Consider the following 17,870-nt stretch of genomic DNA (forward strand, 5'->3'; position numbering starts at 1 on the left):
AAACGGAGCATTCTGAGAGAGCTCTTCTGAACAGATTGAGAAGAACGACGACGTAACACCTGGCTCAATTCAAAAATCCAAAGGTCCCATTACAGTGCCCTGAGGTACTCCAGATTTAAGGATGACGTTTAAAGATGTTAGACTTCCCAAGCTAACCCCCCCTCCCCCTGCCAAAAAAATAAATTAAAAAAGGAAGAACTCAAGGCCCAAATGTAGCTTCATGGCTGATTCCCCTTTGTTTAATTCAGAGAAACTTCATTTTGCTGGATTTTAAATGACAACTGTTTCAGATTCGACAGCTGGTAAAAAAAAAAAGTGTGTTGTTTTGTGATGACCTGTTTCATTCTGCGTACAAAGATTTATCCACTTGATGAAGGATTAGTGAATCAAATGTCCATATCAATAAAAAAAGGGCACTGCGGTTCAGTAATTTGCCTGCTAGGACTTTTGCGTTGATGATTCAGGGGTTTTTCCTCCCTCTATGCCCAGGATCAAGACTTTTGGCAGCGATGACAGCGACGTTAAATCCCCGCTCATTGAAAATACAGCCAAAGTGGGATCTGCTAACCCTTTGATTGAGGTTTATATAGAGGGGCTTTGGTCCTGCTTTGTGAAACCATCGATTTCCCTTGGGTGAGCGGCTCCAGCAGCAACTTGCAGGATGAGTAAGGTAAGAAAGAGCCAAACCGACAAGAGCCCTACTTTAAAAAACTACATATTTCTTTGGAAAAGGTAGTTGAACAAAGATACTTCAGCTCCGAAATCCTAATTATGCTTTGGGTTTTAAACTAGCACTCGACCAGAGACAATCGGTGCAAGAAAAACTGGTTCAAACGTAAAACAAATACGATTTTTAACCATTGTTTGTTGTTTTTTCTGACTTTAATTGAGAGGAAATCTGTAAGCGGGGAGTTATAAAACAAGAAAACTGATAAAATGAAATTGTTATCATTTGTGGTCCTCACAGAATTGATTATATTAATACTGTTGCACCTTTTTTTTTCTCACAATTAAGCGGTTTTTTTTCACCATAAATTAGCAGAGTACTTTGTTTCTCACAGCCGTTGTACAGATTTAGTATTTTATTGTTTTTCTTGATATTCTTATTCTGTTTAAGTTCCTCAACAGTTAGAGTTAGCAGCTCTCTACTGCCGTGTTTATTGTTTTTGCACTTTTGCATGTGTAAGCCTACTTGGCAATAAACCTGACTCTGGGTCTGAATGAAATATTTACTGAAAAAATAACTGTTTAAACTTTTTAAATTTGAAACACTTAAAGGTGACATATTCTCCTCCTCTTCAATCAGTTTAAATAATTCTCAGAGCTCCTAAAAACATGTGTGAAGTTTCTTGTTCTAAATCAACTCTGATCCTGTATTTGATCATGTCTGTAAACCTCTCTATTTCAGCCCTGCTCAGAATAGGCTGTTACCTGTACCCTGTGTCTGTGTCTGTACCTTTAAATGTAAATGAGCTGTGTTTGACCACGCCCCTCTCTGGAAGGGCTTGGGTGTCTCGGGCTTTCTCGCTCCATGTCCTATTGTTTACGGTGAGAAGGTAGACTCAGAGGGCAGAACTAACACCTAGCTGTGGGAGTGTCACCCACCTGGGGGAGGGGTTACTGCCCTTTGTGATGTCATGAAGGGAAAATCTCCAAACAGCCTGTTTGAGCACACATTTTCAGAAAAGTGGAGCAGGCCTTTAAATAATCCCAGAGAGGAAATTTGGGTTAATTAGAGACTTACTTCTCACACACATATACACAAACAGGACATGCAGGAGAGATGTCAGAGTGGGGCTTCAATAGGTAGCGCGCCAGAGCTTTTGCGGGTTCAATGTCTTGGTCAAGGGCACCTCAGCACCTTAAAATAAGGTTCAATGCATGAAAAGTATATGTATTTACCTAACATGCTATCATGCACTGTCACAGTTCAACCTCTCTCCGTCTCTTCAGATCACATTCTACGAGGAAAGAAACTTCCAGGGCCGCTACTTAGAGTGCGACACCGACTGCCCTGACATGCACCCCCACTTCAGCCGCTGCAACTCCATCAAGGTGGAGAGCGGCTGCTGGGTGCTGTACGAGAAGCCAAACTACACCGGCTACCAGTACGTCCTGACCAGGGGAGAGTACCCGGACTACCAACGCTGGATGGGCTACAACGACAGCATCCGCTCCTGCCGTACCTTCTCCTATGTGAGTCGGTATATCTAGATCAGGTTATTGTGATGTGGGATTTGATAGATGAAGAGAGTAGCCAAAACTATCTTTAATTAGTGGGAATGCATCGTCAAAATGTTGGGTTACCGAGGAAAGCTACTCTTTCATCATTCAGAAATTCCATAACAAATGCAACCACAGAAACAGACTTCAAATGAAACAAACGTGCTACTAGATGGCCTAGCGGTTATGACGCGTGCCCCTCGTACCGCGGCTATAGTCCTTGTCGCAGCAGCCCTCTGTTTGAATCCAACCTCGGCTCTTTCCCGCATGTCACCCCCCACTCTCTCCTCCCTAAGTTTCCTGTCTCTCTTCAGCTGTCCTCTCTAATTCATCCTTGGTAATGTTGTAACCTTCGATCTAAAGGAAGGTCCTCTCTTCTTTCAAAATAAAAGCTCAAACAGCAAGCAAAACCCTCTCAGCTTGCAACTGTAAAAAAATTCAAAATAAAAGCCTTACAATTTTTATTTTTTAATGTGAAATCAAGGAATTTAAAAACATGATATTAAAATTAGATTTATTGTGATTTAACTTTAGAAATTTAGTGATTAATCGTGCTTAAGAAATCTTAAACGGATGACATGATTTCACTTGTGTACCATGGCTTTCCCCAGACGTATAATCCCCGTTTTTGTTCCCCTATAGACAAGTACAAAGGTCATAGCACGCCCTCATATTAAATAAATTGTGTCGACATGACTGTTTTTGACTGTTTCCTGTTTCCCTGCAGCCCAGCGAGGGCCCTTATCGCATGCGCATCTACGAGCGTCCAAACTTCCAGGGTCAGATGATGGAGTTCAGCGATGACTGCGAGTCGGTGCAGGACCATTTCCGCAGCCGTGACATCTACTCCTGCAACGTGATGGAGGGTTACTGGACGCTCTATGAGCACCCAAGCTACCGCGGCCGCCAGTTCTTCATGAAGCCCGGAGAGTACCGCAAGTTCAGTGACTGGGGGGCCACGTGCGCCACCACCGGATCGTTCCGCAGAATCACAGATTTCTAAATCTTAACTCTGATTCTGCTGATTTTTATTTACATTAGAAAGAAATCAACAAAGAGTATTTGTAAAAACTGGTGATATTAATAAAATGAAGTGTCACGTGGGATGGATTGATTGATTTGGAGATGATGGACAGCGCACATCGTGTTTTAAGTCATTAAATAAAATAATCCAATGTAAACTATTCTCTCTGTGCTTCTGAATAAATGTTTTGTTTTAAATGACTTAACAAACTGTTTTATAAAAAAAAAGAATTCAATTCATGACAAACCTCAAAAGTCAGCTAAAGACTCAAATATATTTATAATGAACTGTGTGTACTCGTACACAACCTGCTGCATCGTGAACGTAAATGTTCACATACTTATCTTTGTACAACGTGTGTTTCTGGAGGATTCCTATAGACGGAGCATTACATGAATCAGCAGCGTGAAACACCAATGTAGATTTAAGTGTACACTATAGCTGGGTATCGTCCACAATCTCACAATTAAAAATTAAAAAAAATAAAATTATTTGGGTCATGATTCGATATCGATCAATATGCTTCAATATTGATTTAATCATAAATACAGATGACATGAACACCCAGATAACTCATAACAGTACCTTCCGATATTTGTTAAATAATTATTTGTGCATTGTTTGTAAAGGTTTAGAACAAACTGAAAGTATTTTATCGTTGCATCATTCTTTAATAAACAAATTATAAAACATGAAAGTACAGAATGATCTCAAGTGCCCTGAGCTGAATTTGCAGCAAAATTATAATAAACATAACAGTGCTGTAAAGGACCAAAACTATATGTAAAGTGCACAATTGTTCCTGACCTGAATTCACAGCACCCACAGTGCCCCCAGTGGCAAGGGCCGTCATTACAAAAAGATCTCAGGATCTCATGATTTCCCTGAATCGATATTGAATTGGGAAAATAATAATTGTGATGCACCAATGAATCGATATTTTTAACCAGCCCTAGTGTACACCAACAACACTCGATCAGGCTGAGATTCGGACCAACATTAAAACCGAATGTATGATTCAAAAGTGAAGACATTTAAAGTAAGTAAGTAAGTATGACCACATTTTATTTTATACCTAAATGTTCAACACGCTTACCTCTTAAAGCAACAGTAACACACATTTTATTTATTGATGCGTCAGTAATGTAGAGCCTGTTTAGAGTTATGAACCCTCTCTTCTGAAAATGATATATTTTTTTTATTTTTTATTTTTATTTTGTAATGTTACTGATGTAAGCCGGCCCGGTGAACTTTCACCAGAAGAGAAAGAAGAAGAAACGGAGGGAGCAGGATTGGGCATTTGACCTCAAGGAGCACTAGTTATCAAACTTATTTGAATCAGCTCCAAAGGCTGATGGGAGCCAGGCAGAGGGAGCTAATGTTAGCCAAGAGGCTAACGTATGCATTGATTTCAATCCCATCCTGGGAGGGCCCATTCACTGAGCCTTTCAGGGGCCCAGCCATCAGGTGTGCCTGACTGTTCCAGCAGCTGTTCATGCTGTGGCTTGTGCTAGAAGCTGTTCAGTGTCTGTTACCTCTGACAGAGCAGAGGACACGACAATCAGGAGCAGGAAGACTCCAGGCCTCATTTAAATAACAACAAAACCACAGGGCAGCACCTACAAACACGCAGGAATGTATAAAAACATGGACTCCATCTTTTGAGTTCAGAGGAAAAAAAACAGAGGATTTGACCGACAGCAGCAGACATAATGGGGAAGGTTTGTGTCCAGATTCATCATTTAAACTATTTCAAACACGAGCCCCTGCATAAATGAGACCTGTAGTGCACTTTTCAGTTCAGCTTTAAAACATGAAAACCTCTCTGTGGTGTTTGTGAAGTAAAACATTATTTTTCCTGCTCTGTAGATCATCTTTTACGAGGACAGAAACTTCCAGGGCCGTCACTATGAGTGCATGAGTGACTGCGCTGACCTTCACTCCATGTTTGACCGCTGCCGCTCCATCCGGGTGGAGAGCGGCATGTTCATGATCTACGACCGGCCCAGCTACACTGGGAACCAGTACTTCATGAGGAGGGGGGAGTACTCTGACTACATGGGCATGACAGGCCTGAATGACTGTGTGCGCTCCTGTCGGATGATCCCCTTGGTAAGGCCGACTTTAAATTAAACTAATAGGCTATATGAAGAAACCTACACAACCGAACTATCAAGGGTTTACTAAGCCCCCAAGCAGAAACCTCTGGTGTTGAAAAATGAAGCCAATGCTGAAGTTTAAAATCCGGCAGTTCCTAGAGTGTCCACTAGAGGCTGGCTGCAGAAGCACAGGAAGTCACATATACAAACCCATTCTAAAAAGCCTGTTTTTACAGCAGAGATTAACATGTTTACAGCCTGGTTAAAAAAAAACAAATAGGTCTGATTAGCTCATGTCTCGAATGACACACACTGTACGGGGGGGGGGGGTGAATGTTTTGATGACTCATCAGTTTTGATTTGATGAAGGATAAGAGTTATTCACAATAAGGCGTGTAGCTGACCTGATCGACAGGCGGCGCGGTGTGACGGCTTGTCAGAAGGCTTAAAACCCGCCTCAGCTCCAGCTCTCAGTCTGTCGTTAAGTTGACTGAAAGTTAGGCTGAGGCAGCATTTCCAGCATGGAGACCGCCATCAATGGGACTCCAGCGCCCCCTGCAGGAACAGACAAGTGACATCACTCAGGCTTCGCCCATTAATATTTACAGTCTTTGTTAGAAGTCACAGGTGCTACAGGGATTTTTTTAACCTTTAGACTGACTTATTTCTGCAAGCTGTTTTCTCCTGTTTCCATCTGTCTGCTTAGCTAAGCTGATCCACTTCTCGTGATAGCTTCGATTTGTTTTTCACAGTACAGGTTGCCTCATTAAAGGGCAGGGGGGATTTTCTCACATGCTTGTCCAAGAGTTCGTCAGTCAAACACCTTTAAGCAACTTTAAATTGTGTTGTTTTTGGCGCCCCCTGTGGACAAACCTCTTATCTCTTAGATGTTTTAGTCCTGTGCATGCAAACATTTCCCCTGCTTTTTTTAAACAGTCAAACGTATCACTTACAAAATATGTTAAATGGAGTTGAGGATCCTGGTTTTGATCAGGTTTTCAAAATATCCCGTTTTTGTTGGTGCATCACATCCTGATCCCAGAAACCAGGATAAGCCTTTATCATGATTTGCAGAAACCTGATTTTCCTACGTGGAAAACTTTGAAAGAAAACCAAATACTGAGGCATGGCTACGACTTACCCCGGTTTCTGAGAGCTGCAGAGTACCTGCACAGGCGCCGCCTCAGCCAAGTGACCAACCAGCAGAACAAACATGGCGGCAGGAACAAGACCAGCTTACTTCTGGAGCGACCAAGAAACTGAGTTTTGTTCTTGCTGGGATGAAACAATTAAACATAATTAGAAGTTTAGATGGAGAATCAAAATGCTGACCTGTTCAAGTCAGTGGTGCACGGGCTAAAGGACACCGGTTTTCCAACAAGATGGTGGAGCAAGTCAGGTCACTATCGGTGCATTTAAACAACAGATCCTGAATAAGATCCAAAACCAGGAACAGGTGGTTTCACATTAGGGACCCGGACCCCATAGTACGGTTCATTTGATCAGTGTGAACCCAAACATCTTGGGAACTATGCCCGAGTCATATGTACGGGTATACGGTCTGCGGGACATGTGAACGTACGAGCACATAATCCATTTTCTCATCCAGGATTTCATCTGAATTGTTTTTCTCGTTTTCAGTTTTTTTCTGCAAAACAAAAACACACGGCAGGACAGCAAGCTGGCGACGCTGAACGTCCTCCATATTTATTTTTCTTCTGAAGTCGTGTTTGATCCCATGAGCTTCTTTGGGATCTGTGTTTGTAAAATCATTACTACACACTGCAGATGTGCGGTCTCCGGTCTGGTCTAGTGTTTAAGTTTGGAGGATTATGTTGTTAAAAATCAGATGAGACTGTCCTCATGTCTGTGGTCTCCAACGTTTTTAAAATCAGTTAAGATTTTAAAGTCAGTTTAAGTCTGAACCCTGATTTTCTTCTACAAAATGTCAACAATTTCTTGAAAAAGAATCCTAATTCAGTATTTGCTTTTCATGGCATGTTGTTATCTTGATTAAAATATTGATGATTCTGACTGTAGATTTTCTTTTTGCAGCACCGCGGTGGCTACAGGATGAGGCTGTTCGAGCATTTCGACATGGAAGGTGAGATGATGGAGCTGACGGAGGACTGTCCCAACCTCATGGAGCGCTTCCACAACTACAACTTCAACTCCTGCAACGTGATGGACGGACACTGGCTCATGTACGAGCAGCCCAACTACAGAGGGCGCCACTTTTACCTGAGGCCCGGCCAGTACAAGAGCTTCAGCGAGTGGAATGGCAACAACTCGCGCGTGGGCTCCATCAGGCGGCTCATGGATCTCTAAAGACGGAGGCGCGGTTCTGGCGCACTGTCTGCTCTTTGCCCTGTTTCACACGCTGAATAAAATGGCGTCTGTGCTCAAGTGTTTTCAGTTTTGTTCTTGCTCTCTGCGTTTGGAGGGCATGTTTTGTCCTGAGGATGTGACCGGGTCATGGACCAACATCCTGACTCTCATGAGAGGCTTGAATAAAATACTGCGAGCGCTGAACGACTGAGAGTCAAGAGTTATCTATTGTGGAGCTGACGGGACGTCGTCCTGCATGCCTCACTCTTCCTGTCACACTTATTCTAAAAAAAGAAATCTGTGCAAAGATAGAAGGAAATACAAAAAACATCTTTCAATCTTTGGGGCGCCGATAGCCTAGTGGTTGGTGCGCCTGATGTGCAGAGGCCGGAGCCCTTAAGAGCAGACGGCCCCAGGTTCAGTCCGACGTGTGGCTCCTTTCCCACACGTCATTCCTCTCTCTCTCTCTCTCTCTCTCCCTGATTTCTGACTCTCTCTCTTAACCTTAAAAGTTCACTCACATTTTCTTGAATTATTTAATAACTTCTTACCTCAACTTAATTTAATTTGAAAATGCCTCTGAGGCTTCATTTCTGTTTCTGTCTGTATAGGACAGTGGACAGAGTCAGAAATTGGGCGGCCCAGGTCCGATTCCGACCTGTGGCTCCTTTCCCACATGTCATTCCCCACTCTCTCTCTCCTCGGTCTCTGACTCTGCCCGCCGTCCTATCTCTAAAATAAAGACGTAAAAAAAAAAAAAAAGTATTTTAATGACCTGAATCAAATAATCTTCACCTCCAGAGAGAGAGAAAGAAACTTAAATTGTTGGGGCGCCAGTAGCCTAGTGGTTAGTGTGCATGTCCCATGTACAGAGGCTGTAGTCCTCCAAGCCGGTGGCCCGGGTTTGGATCTGACCTCTCTCTCTCTCTCTCTCTCCTTGATTTCTGACTCTATCCACAGTTCTCTCTAAAATAAAGTTACAAAAAGCCAAAAAATTAATCTTTAAAAGAAACTTAAACTGTTGTGTTTTAAGGTGAAGACTTAAATAAACACCTGAGCCATAAAGACAGATCTTTAATAAGGAATACATGTGAAGCATGTCATGACTCCTGACATTTTACCGCAGGTGCTTCACTGCTTTAGAACGCTGCCTTTACTGGGTTTGAGTTTTTATTTGTAAATGATTTAATCTCCCCACCAGAGGGCAGCGGCACAGAGTTAAATCAAGCAGCTCCAAACATCACAATATTCACATTATTGTCATTAAAGAGACTCACTTTGCATTTGCACACAGAAGCACCACGCTGTTACTCAATTAGTTTAAGAGATTAATTTTTTAATTTGCTCATAAATAATAGTTGACTGTTATGAGCACAAAAAAGAGATGTTTTAAACTAATAAAGACACATAAACTGGGAGTTTTTCCATTTTCCCACCAATGAGAGTTCAGATAAAAGAGAGCAGAGTGGTCATGTGATGTTGTCGCTTTAAAGATTAATAAAACTAAAAGCTTATAAACTGAAAAACAAAACAGATACTCAAACGGAAACCCGCCCAGACGACAGGAATAATCCAGCAAATGTCCAGAAACCGTTCAGCGCTGTAGAGAGTTCACCGTCCGTTCAGTGACGATAGAGAGTTTTTAAAAAACCTGCCGGGTCTCACCTGCACACACAACTCCTAAACACCTCTTCAGGACAACACGGCAGCACAAACGCCAAAGATTCCTGACCATTACAATATGAATGACACATGCAGAGTCTGCATTTCACATTCAGTATATATGTGACAGGTGGGAGTCTTCAAAGAGCCGCACGGATCACACAGGGCAAGGCCGGGGGGCAGACACAGCGGCCGACATGGGGAAGGTAAACTACACAGCTCACAGCACACACTCCTGTGACATTTGCTCTGTTATGGTTAAAAATGCTCTTATTGTGAAAAGGTTTTATTTTGGATTCTTGGGCATCATTGAGAGTCAGTTTTGTCCAAAACCAAAATTTGCCAAAAAAACACAAAATAGTTGTGTTAATTTCTCAGATTTATGCAGAACTATGAATGAAAGTTGAAGACAGTCACTTTAATTTTCATGTCCAGGCAATCTTCTACGAGGATAAGAACTTCTCTGGGCGCCATTTTGAGTGCAGCCATGACTGTCCCGACCTGAGGTGCTTCCTCATCCACTGTAACTCCATCCGGGTGGAGAGCGGCAGCTTCATGATCTACGAGAAACCCGGCTTTGATGGAAACCAGTACTTCCTGAAGAGAGGGGAGTATCCTGACTTCCACGACTGGACCGGCATCAACGACTTCGTCTGCTCCTGTCGCCTCATCTGCACGGTGAGCTTCTGTTTTACGGCAAAGACGCAGAACTTGTGCACCAAACCCGAGATAACAGAAACCATCTTTTATAGGTGTTAATGTGGTTACAGGTATGAACATTTAGCCCTTTGTGATTCTCTTCTCATAACTGCTTTAAAGGATCCAAGAACATAAAGCATCTTTTCTTCTTTTCTGCTGTTAAAACACAAAATGAAGAGAGATATTTTTAAAGGTAATTCATGTCTGTTAAGTCTCTTTCTGAATCAGCTTAACGCACAGGAAGTAAATTCAGCCGCCATGGGGGTCTCAATCAAACAATAACAAAAAGAAGTGCAAGAAGCAGACAAAATTGTCCTTTGTTTGAGCTGCAATCACCTGTGTCCTGCATTGTTGTGTTAGCATGCTAATGTTAGCGCTCTTTAGTTAGCTCGTAGCTTCACATTGCATGTAAACTGACACAGAGTGAGCGTGATCTAAAAACTCTTACTAACATCCAAATAATCAGTGAGTATGTTCTTCTTCTCTTTAGTCCTTGACTAAAACAGCTTTTATACACAAGGGGAGGAGCCAGCCTTCCCGTCCATGTAAACACGGCTCTGACAACAACACATCCAGTGGGACTCGAGCTTCTCACTCATTGTAGACAGTCATGACTCAGAGACACATTTACACAGGATAGACTTGATGTATGAGATATTTACGAGTAACATGTTGTACATTCTTCCTTTGACGTTTGTTACTTTGACTCATAATTAATCAAATCTGAAGATCAAATAAATAAAATGTGAACTCTAGATAAATCAAACGTCAAACTGTAAAGTCATGCTAGCAGCTCTGTGAGTCTGAATGTAGTCACAGAGGTGATTTGATCAGGTAAAACAATGCATGGCTGCTTTTCTGAATACTCCCCCTCTCACCTGCAGAACCAGCAACACGGCTTGTTCAACGTGCGTCTGTATCAGCGGATCGAGTTCGGGGGTCAGATGATGGACCTGATGGACGACTGTCCCAGCGTCATGGACCGCTTCCACATTAACGACATCTTTTCCTGCAACGTCACCGAGGGTAACTGGCTCTTCTACGAACACCCAAACTACAGCGGCAGGATGTACCTGATCAGACCCGGAGAGTACCAGAGGTTCAGTGCGTGGGGCGGCAGGACCGCCAGGGTCGGCTCCATCAGACGCGTCATGGACTATTGATCCGTTTCAGTGGAGGTTTTTGGAAAAGCTTCATGCTCGATTAATAGCTTAAAGACTGTTTATAAAAAGTACAACAAACTGTGCAGCGGCTCAGCGACAAAAACTGTTTTTGTTCATATTTGGTGATTGGACCTTTAAAAATTAGACAAAATCTTGGTGTTCAGGAAATATTTTAGAATATTCATGGCCATGAGAATGGTTTATTCCATAGATATGAGCATGGAGTCAAAGGAGGGACCATTAAAGGTTTTCATCGAGTTTTACATGCTCTCAGGTCTAAGTGGCTGCAACTGCTTCTTCAACCAACAGCTGCAAAGACGCCAACATCGTCCCTGCAGGCGAATGCTGTGTCAGATAAAAATGATGCCACTAAAAGTGTTTTTTCCTTTTCTGCTCGTGGAGCTTATTAGAAACATGCAGAGGCTTTTTAGGTCGGGTACAATCACTTCTATCTGAACCAGTTCTCTTGACCCGCTTCCATCGCTGCAACACCTGTTGGTTTGACCTGATAACTGCTCTCAAATCTGACAAACCGAGGGGTGTCCAAAATGACCGTGTGGGGGTGCCTTAAAACTGCCTACCTTCTCTGGTCCAAATAAATCCAGACCATTCAGGAGCAGAATCTAAAGTTAGAAGGAGGACATACTGGCTGCTGCATTGTTGTCAGAGAAGCCAGCACTTCAACATAGCATGTTTCCTTAATGTCTGATCATCACTTTGATTTGAACGCATTACAGCATGGAGACTCTAGGGTCCACTGGACTGTAAGGAGGAAAGCTCTCGGCTCTCACAGTAGACTTAAGCTTGATGTGTGTACATCATTGATGTGAAGTAATATTGTATTCTACCTCAGAAGTTATGTTTGTTCAGGATTTAAGAAGTAAATCTCTTTGCCTGATGGATTGTGCCGATTATGACGTGTTAGCTCTATTAAATATCAGTTTCATCCGGCTGATTCCTCGTGCTGCGGTCTGTTGTTCGCAGGCTTTTTCTGGGACTAGATTCTGATGAACATGGAGGAAAGAACAATAACTCATCACACATGTCTACACATAAACAGATGTCACACACACACACACACACACACACACACACACACACACACAGCAGCGTCCCGATCCATCATCACTTTGCGAGGTTACATTTAAATGACAATACTTTATGCTGTGCAATCACACAGGAGTCCTTTCTTTCTTTTATTTTATAAAGCACACTGGCTTGGCTCTGGGACAGCACTGAGCGCTAATCCAGTCTGACGCCAACATAACCATGGGAAAGGTAATGGAAATTAAACCTTCTCACTACTCCTGCATTTAAATAATTCTGCAGACTTTAACCTCTTGCAAGATTTCCTAGACATGACTGCACCTTTCTTCTATGCAAACATTTGCTCTTTCAGATCATTTTTTACGAGGACAGAAACTTCCAAGGGCGCTCTCATGAGTGCAACAGCGACTGCGCCGACCTCCACTCCTACTTCAACAGGTGTAACTCCATCAGGGTGGAGAGCGGCTGCTTCATGGTGTACGAGAAGCCCAACTACTTGGGCAACCAGTACTACCTGAGAAGAGGAGAGTACTCCGACAACCAGCGAGTGATTGGAATGAGCGACTGTGTGCGGTCTTGCAGGCTAATTCCTCAGGTTAGTCGTGATTTGTTCTTTCTTTGGATGTATTTGATCGGGGTAGAGTCTGGATGAACAGGGGGAGGAGAGAGAGGGGGAAACATGCACCAAAGAGGGGAGGGTCTGAGTCAGACCTGGGGCTGCTGATCTGAGGACTTTGTGTCTGGGGCGTGCTCTGAAGGAATCGGCTAAACACTCGCCCTGTTAGGTTGCTTCAGATTTTATGCTTTTAAAATGCTTCTTTGTGTTACAAATCAAACTTTATGAGTCAGTAGAATTTAGGTATAACTGCAATATCTCTGCATGACGACATCTTTATTGACACAATAAGAGTTTTCCGTCCCTTTTGCAGCACCGAGGCTCTTACAAGATGAGGCTCTACGAACGCCCCGACATGTCGGGCCAGATGCACGAGCTGGTGGAAGACTCCCCGAACATCCAGGACCGCCTCAACACCTCCGACTTCAACTCCTGCAACGTGATGGACGGCCACTGGCTGCTGTACGACCAGCCCAACTACAAAGGCCGGATGTACTACCTGAGGCCCGGGGAGTACAGGCGCTACAGCGACTGGGGAGGAGTCAGCCCGAGGGTCGGCTCCCTCAGAAGAATCACGGACGCCAACTGAGCCGGGCGTCAAGATTTTAACTACTGATTTCCCAATAAATGTCACTGCTTCATAAAACGTACATGCCTCGTTCTGTGTTACTCTTCCAGCTCTCTGCTCATTTTGTTCCCTCAGAAACTCACAATCAGGACAAAGCTTCTGTAACACCTCACGAGAACAGACTCTTTCTTACATTGGAGAATAAAACAGTCTGCGGCTGCAGGCAAAAACATTTTCTATCTCATACTTTCCCCCCAGTGCTTTGGCATGCTGAGCCAAACAATGCCAGAGTTGCCCCCTTTCACATTGGGGACCCCTTATTTGGATTAGCTGGTCTGCGGTGGCAGAATTTACCCCAACGATTAGTGTACAACACAAACACAGCGTGGAGAGAGAGAGAGAGAGAGAGAGAGAGAGAGAGAGAGAGAGAGAGAGAGAGAGAGAGAGAGAGAGAGAGAGAGAGAGAGAGAGAGAGACGGAGAATCCTGAGCTGAATGTCACAAACATATTTATGTCAGAAACATGAGCAAAGTAGAGAAAACGAGGAGTCAGGATGGATCCAGTGAGGCAGCACACATGAACCATCCCAAAGAACGAAACAGAAAAGAGATCGCACGTTTTGTAAATGCACAGCGAGGAAACAAGATCGACTCTTTCTATTAGAGACATCAAACAGTCATAACATTCAGATTTTTACTTAGTGTGTCTTGAGTTATAAGTCTGATTATTCAGGTGATTTGTGTCTGTGAGAAACAAACATCTCCACACGCTTCACCTCCAGAGAGGATGACATTTCTCATGTTTCAGATGTTTTATGCACATTCAGGTTTTCCAATGAGTTATTTTTCCTTTATTTTCACGGCTCATCCATTTTAACAAGATTCCTATGAACATACGTATCTTTATAACATCAAACACAGCAGATACCAGATTACATTTAAAGGTCTCATGAGTTGAGACGATGATGAAGGTCTGGACTCAAACATGGAAGCTGAAGAAACATCTAAACACAAAGACACGTTTACAAATGAAAACGTTTAGAAGTGATTCATTTAAGGATGATGTCCATGATCGTTTGAACCAGAGACCCTCTGAGTGTGTACAGGTTTTAATCCAAAGAGTCTCAGATGTGAAGGTGAGATGATTATATGTGTCACATTTTATTCACATTAGTATTATATGATATAACCGCTAACATGTTGTAGAGCGAGCTCAAGCCGCCCAACGACCTCAAAACGTGTCCCAGAGTGTGTATGTGAACATTTCTACAAACTGTGGAGAACAGAGATGTCATCAAATAAATGATTAACCCTTATTTGCTCGACCTGAAGACCCCCCCAGCCCCTCCCCCTCGCCCCTCCACACACTCATTTCACAACGTGCAGTAAGACGGAGAGTCTTCAAAAGGTCCAACATGGCTGTGACACATCAAGGGAATTGTAGTCCACTAAGTCCCAGCTGAGAGATCATGTAGCTCACCGTGCAGCCGAGGGAACGCACGGCAGCGTTAAAGTGACTCATAATGGAGATGATAACATCGATAATGTGAATAAAAGCGTAACATCCAGCGCTGTGTATTAGCACACACGGGGCTGCTCAGGTGGAGCATTAGGGAGGCTGAATGGCTTCCTGCTCTGTTACTCAACATATTTAATGGTAAAGGGCTGTTCCATATTGTTCTGCAGCCATTGTCAGCTGGACGTGTGGATACCATACTAGTCTTTTCCTTTGTCCATGCAAGTCAAAACGCCAAACCGCTTAATTATTTATCCCCCTTTTTTTTTCAAATACAAATCCATATTTCTGTCCCAATGTTGGGCTCACAACAAAAAGGTAAACATGTGCCAGTAGCCTTCAATTATAGCTACGAGAGGATTTGAATAACAATACTTTGTTTGTGGAGAGGCGGTATAAAAAGCCCTGAAAACATGGGGAATCTCTCCAACGGAGACCATGGGCAAGGTGAGTACTGTTTGTTCTCTCTGCTGACATTCAATTGAAGTTGTTCCAAAGCTAAAAAAAGTTTGTTTTATGTTGAATTCTGACGCAGTGACACTTTTATATCCGCCCCGACAGATTATCTTTTACGAGGACAAAAACTTCCAGGGCCGGAGCTATGAGTGCAGCAACGACTGCACGGACCTTCACTCGTACTTCAGCCGCTGCAACTCCATCCGGGTGGAGAGCGGTTGCTTCATGATCTACGAGCGACCCAACTTCATGGGCCACCAGTACTTCATGAGGAGGGGGGAGTACCCGGACTACCAGAGGTGGATGGGCTTCAGCAGCTGCATCCGCTCGTGTAGGATGATCCCAGTGGTAAGTGGACCAGACGATTTTGAAGAAGGATAATTTAATGTAGAGATAATATTCCTGCATTTGGTAGAGTGAATGTGTTTGGATTGTTGGGACTAAAACGACCTTCTCCTCGGTCCTGCAGTATCGAGGCTCCTACAGATTGCGTATCTATGAGAAGCCCGACTTCAGCGGTCACATGATGGAGTTCATGGATGACTGCCCCTGTGTGTCCGACCGTTTCCACCACCGCCACGTGTACTCCTGTAATGTCATGAACGGCTACTGGATCTTCTACGAGTACCCCAACTACCGAGGCCGGCAGTACTTCCTGAGGTCCGGGGAGTACAGGAGGTACCGCGACTGGTGTGCCACCTGCGCCATCGTGGGCTCCTTCAGGAGGGTCACCGAATTTTAGCCATTCATCGAACGCTTTGCTGTAAATATCAGACACTTTGTTTATTAAAGGATGTTGAATTTTTAACCTTCTCTCTGCATTTGTTTTCCTTGATTTGTCTTCTTGCCTGGACTCAGTAGACAGGCTGACTGAACAACGGTAAATGTGGGGCGTGCATAGTTTTTGTTTTCACTCTGTTTTGACCGTGAACAAGAGGTTGAAGAACACGATGGTCTTACTGTGATTACTCCTGAAATACAGGAGACAATGGGGGGGCATCCATGAGTGTACGGCAGCCGCTTCGAGGCAAATAAACTTCCCATCGACAGGTAAATCTTTCCCCCTGTCAGCATTGTTTTCACTAAACGCCTCTGCTGAACTCTGATATGATGAGATATAAATCCATGAAGAGGCGGCGCCACATTTTCCTGCAGCTTAACGTCTTCCCATAACTTACTGTTGATTAAAATACTTATTCATGTCCTTATAATAACAGCATCAGTAGCGGTCATAGTCTGAAACATGCTTTCTTCTTTTTTTTATTTGAATGTATTTATTTAATAGGGGCCATGCAGTTTAACATAGTTTCAAAACACACATGAAACTGAAGTGCTGCATAAAGAGTTTAAAGCTTCTGCTGATTTCCAACTCGTGGCTCGTTTGGCCTTTGGGAAACAACCTTCAACAGACGATCTCATAAAACCACATAGCACGATATGAAGAAACATTAAAATACATGCACAACAATATGACAATACAGATGATATAAACCAGTTTAAATTACAGATTTAAGATTTAAATGTGGGTACAGCACTGGTTTGATTTCCTTTTCTGTACAAGATTTTAAGACTGAGGTGAATTCTATTTCAGGTGGTTAATGTGCTCCAGAGTTTTCTACAATACCAGATTTATTTTCCACTCCTTATTATTTGACACCTTTGAAGGAACAGAATGAATTAAACCGGCTGTGCAACAGTTAATAACAGCAACCTGAATCCCCGTCCAGCTTTAATAAAATATTTCTGATTCTGACGACGATAAAAGATGGAAAAATATCCAAATGAAAGATGAGTTTTTCAGCAATCAAAAGGTAGAAACACCGTCACATGCCATCTAAAATAAAGTGAGTTATTTGTCTCGTGTGACACTTTGCTGTCCAAAGCGTTCCTCTTTTTATTTTCATTTAAAAGTTGATTTTTTTCATGGACCTACCAAAACAATAAAAAACAAACACAAAATCTGAAAATCTTGACAGAAAATTAGCAGAAAGAAGAATAATCTGAAGATGAGACATAAAAAGATCATTTCTGGATCTCTTTGCAGAACTAACCCTAAAGTGAAGATCCTCGCTGTTCTACACATGTCTACAGATGACTTTAGTCCACCCAGGACTCCGACCCCCCCCTCATGCACAAGTCCATCTACTTGGACATTTCACATAACCTGCATGTTTCCTTCATGTGGGAAGGGGGGGGGGGGGGTGGGGGGGGGGGGGGCGCGGTGGGTCACAGGCTGCACCCCACGACTTATTTTAACACTATAATGATGTATGACATTTCCTACCATGATGCATTTTTGCTTTTTTTCTGCATGTCGTTTTATGCCACTTCTATCGTGGAGACAGGGAAACATCTGAAGCTTATTTAGAAGTCACGTCTGCCTGTATCAGTCATGATCAATGATGCATGGATTCAGAGTCGACATCAAGACGAACACACTCACTGTGTTTGATATGAAGTCACACCATGA

The 17,870-nt window shown here is 43.1% G+C and overlaps 4 protein-coding genes across 8 annotated transcripts; all 4 read left to right on the forward strand.

Moving 5' to 3' along the window:
• Positions 1–623: 623 nt before the first annotated feature.
• LOC109986958 (gamma-crystallin M2) lies at positions 624–3,384 on the forward strand. Its single transcript, XM_020637842.3, has 3 exons — positions 624–670; positions 1,954–2,196; positions 2,951–3,384. Exons 1-3 carry the CDS (start codon positions 662–664, stop codon positions 3,224–3,226), a joined length of 528 nt encoding a protein of 175 aa, XP_020493498.1. The 5' UTR covers positions 624–661; the 3' UTR covers positions 3,227–3,384.
• Positions 3,385–4,848: 1,464 nt separating this feature from the next.
• LOC109986956 (gamma-crystallin 2) lies at positions 4,849–7,878 on the forward strand. The gene is made up of 3 exons (XM_065962390.1): positions 4,849–4,968; positions 5,117–5,359; positions 7,402–7,878. The coding sequence occupies exons 1-3, from the start codon at positions 4,960–4,962 to the stop codon at positions 7,672–7,674; spliced, it is 525 nt and encodes a 174-aa protein (XP_065818462.1). The 5' UTR covers positions 4,849–4,959; the 3' UTR covers positions 7,675–7,878.
• A 1,474-nt stretch (positions 7,879–9,352) lies between these two features.
• LOC109986954 (gamma-crystallin M2) lies at positions 9,353–13,511 on the forward strand. Of its 5 annotated transcripts, none has more exons than XR_010667676.1 (5): positions 9,353–9,542; positions 9,772–10,014; positions 10,920–11,213; positions 12,408–12,476; positions 12,598–12,666. XR_010667676.1 is itself a non-coding variant. In XM_065962515.1 (5 exons), the coding sequence occupies exons 1-4, from the start codon at positions 9,420–9,422 to the stop codon at positions 12,452–12,454; spliced, it is 555 nt and encodes a 184-aa protein (XP_065818587.1). In that variant the 5' UTR covers positions 9,361–9,419; the 3' UTR covers positions 12,455–12,476; positions 12,598–12,736. The 5 variants fall into 5 exon arrangements, 4 of the variants coding, with proteins under 4 accessions (XP_020493476.2, XP_065818587.1, XP_020493495.1 ...); XM_065962515.1 differs by having other exon boundaries at positions 9,361–9,542; positions 10,920–11,061; positions 12,598–12,736; XM_020637839.3 differs by lacking the exons at positions 9,353–9,542; positions 9,772–10,014 and adding an exon at positions 13,175–13,511 and having other exon boundaries at positions 10,986–11,061; positions 12,598–12,840.
• Positions 13,512–15,411: 1,900 nt separating this feature from the next.
• Positions 15,412–16,213, forward strand: si:dkey-57a22.15 (gamma-crystallin M2). The gene is made up of 2 exons (XM_020637821.2): positions 15,412–15,748; positions 15,870–16,213. The coding sequence occupies exons 1-2, from the start codon at positions 15,461–15,463 to the stop codon at positions 16,140–16,142; spliced, it is 561 nt and encodes a 186-aa protein (XP_020493477.2). The 5' UTR covers positions 15,412–15,460; the 3' UTR covers positions 16,143–16,213.
• The last annotated feature ends 1,657 nt before the right edge of the window (positions 16,214–17,870 follow it).

This window comes from Labrus bergylta, chromosome 13 (assembly GCF_963930695.1).
Source record: "Labrus bergylta chromosome 13, fLabBer1.1, whole genome shotgun sequence".
Lineage (NCBI taxonomy): Eukaryota > Metazoa > Chordata > Actinopteri > Labriformes > Labridae > Labrus > Labrus bergylta.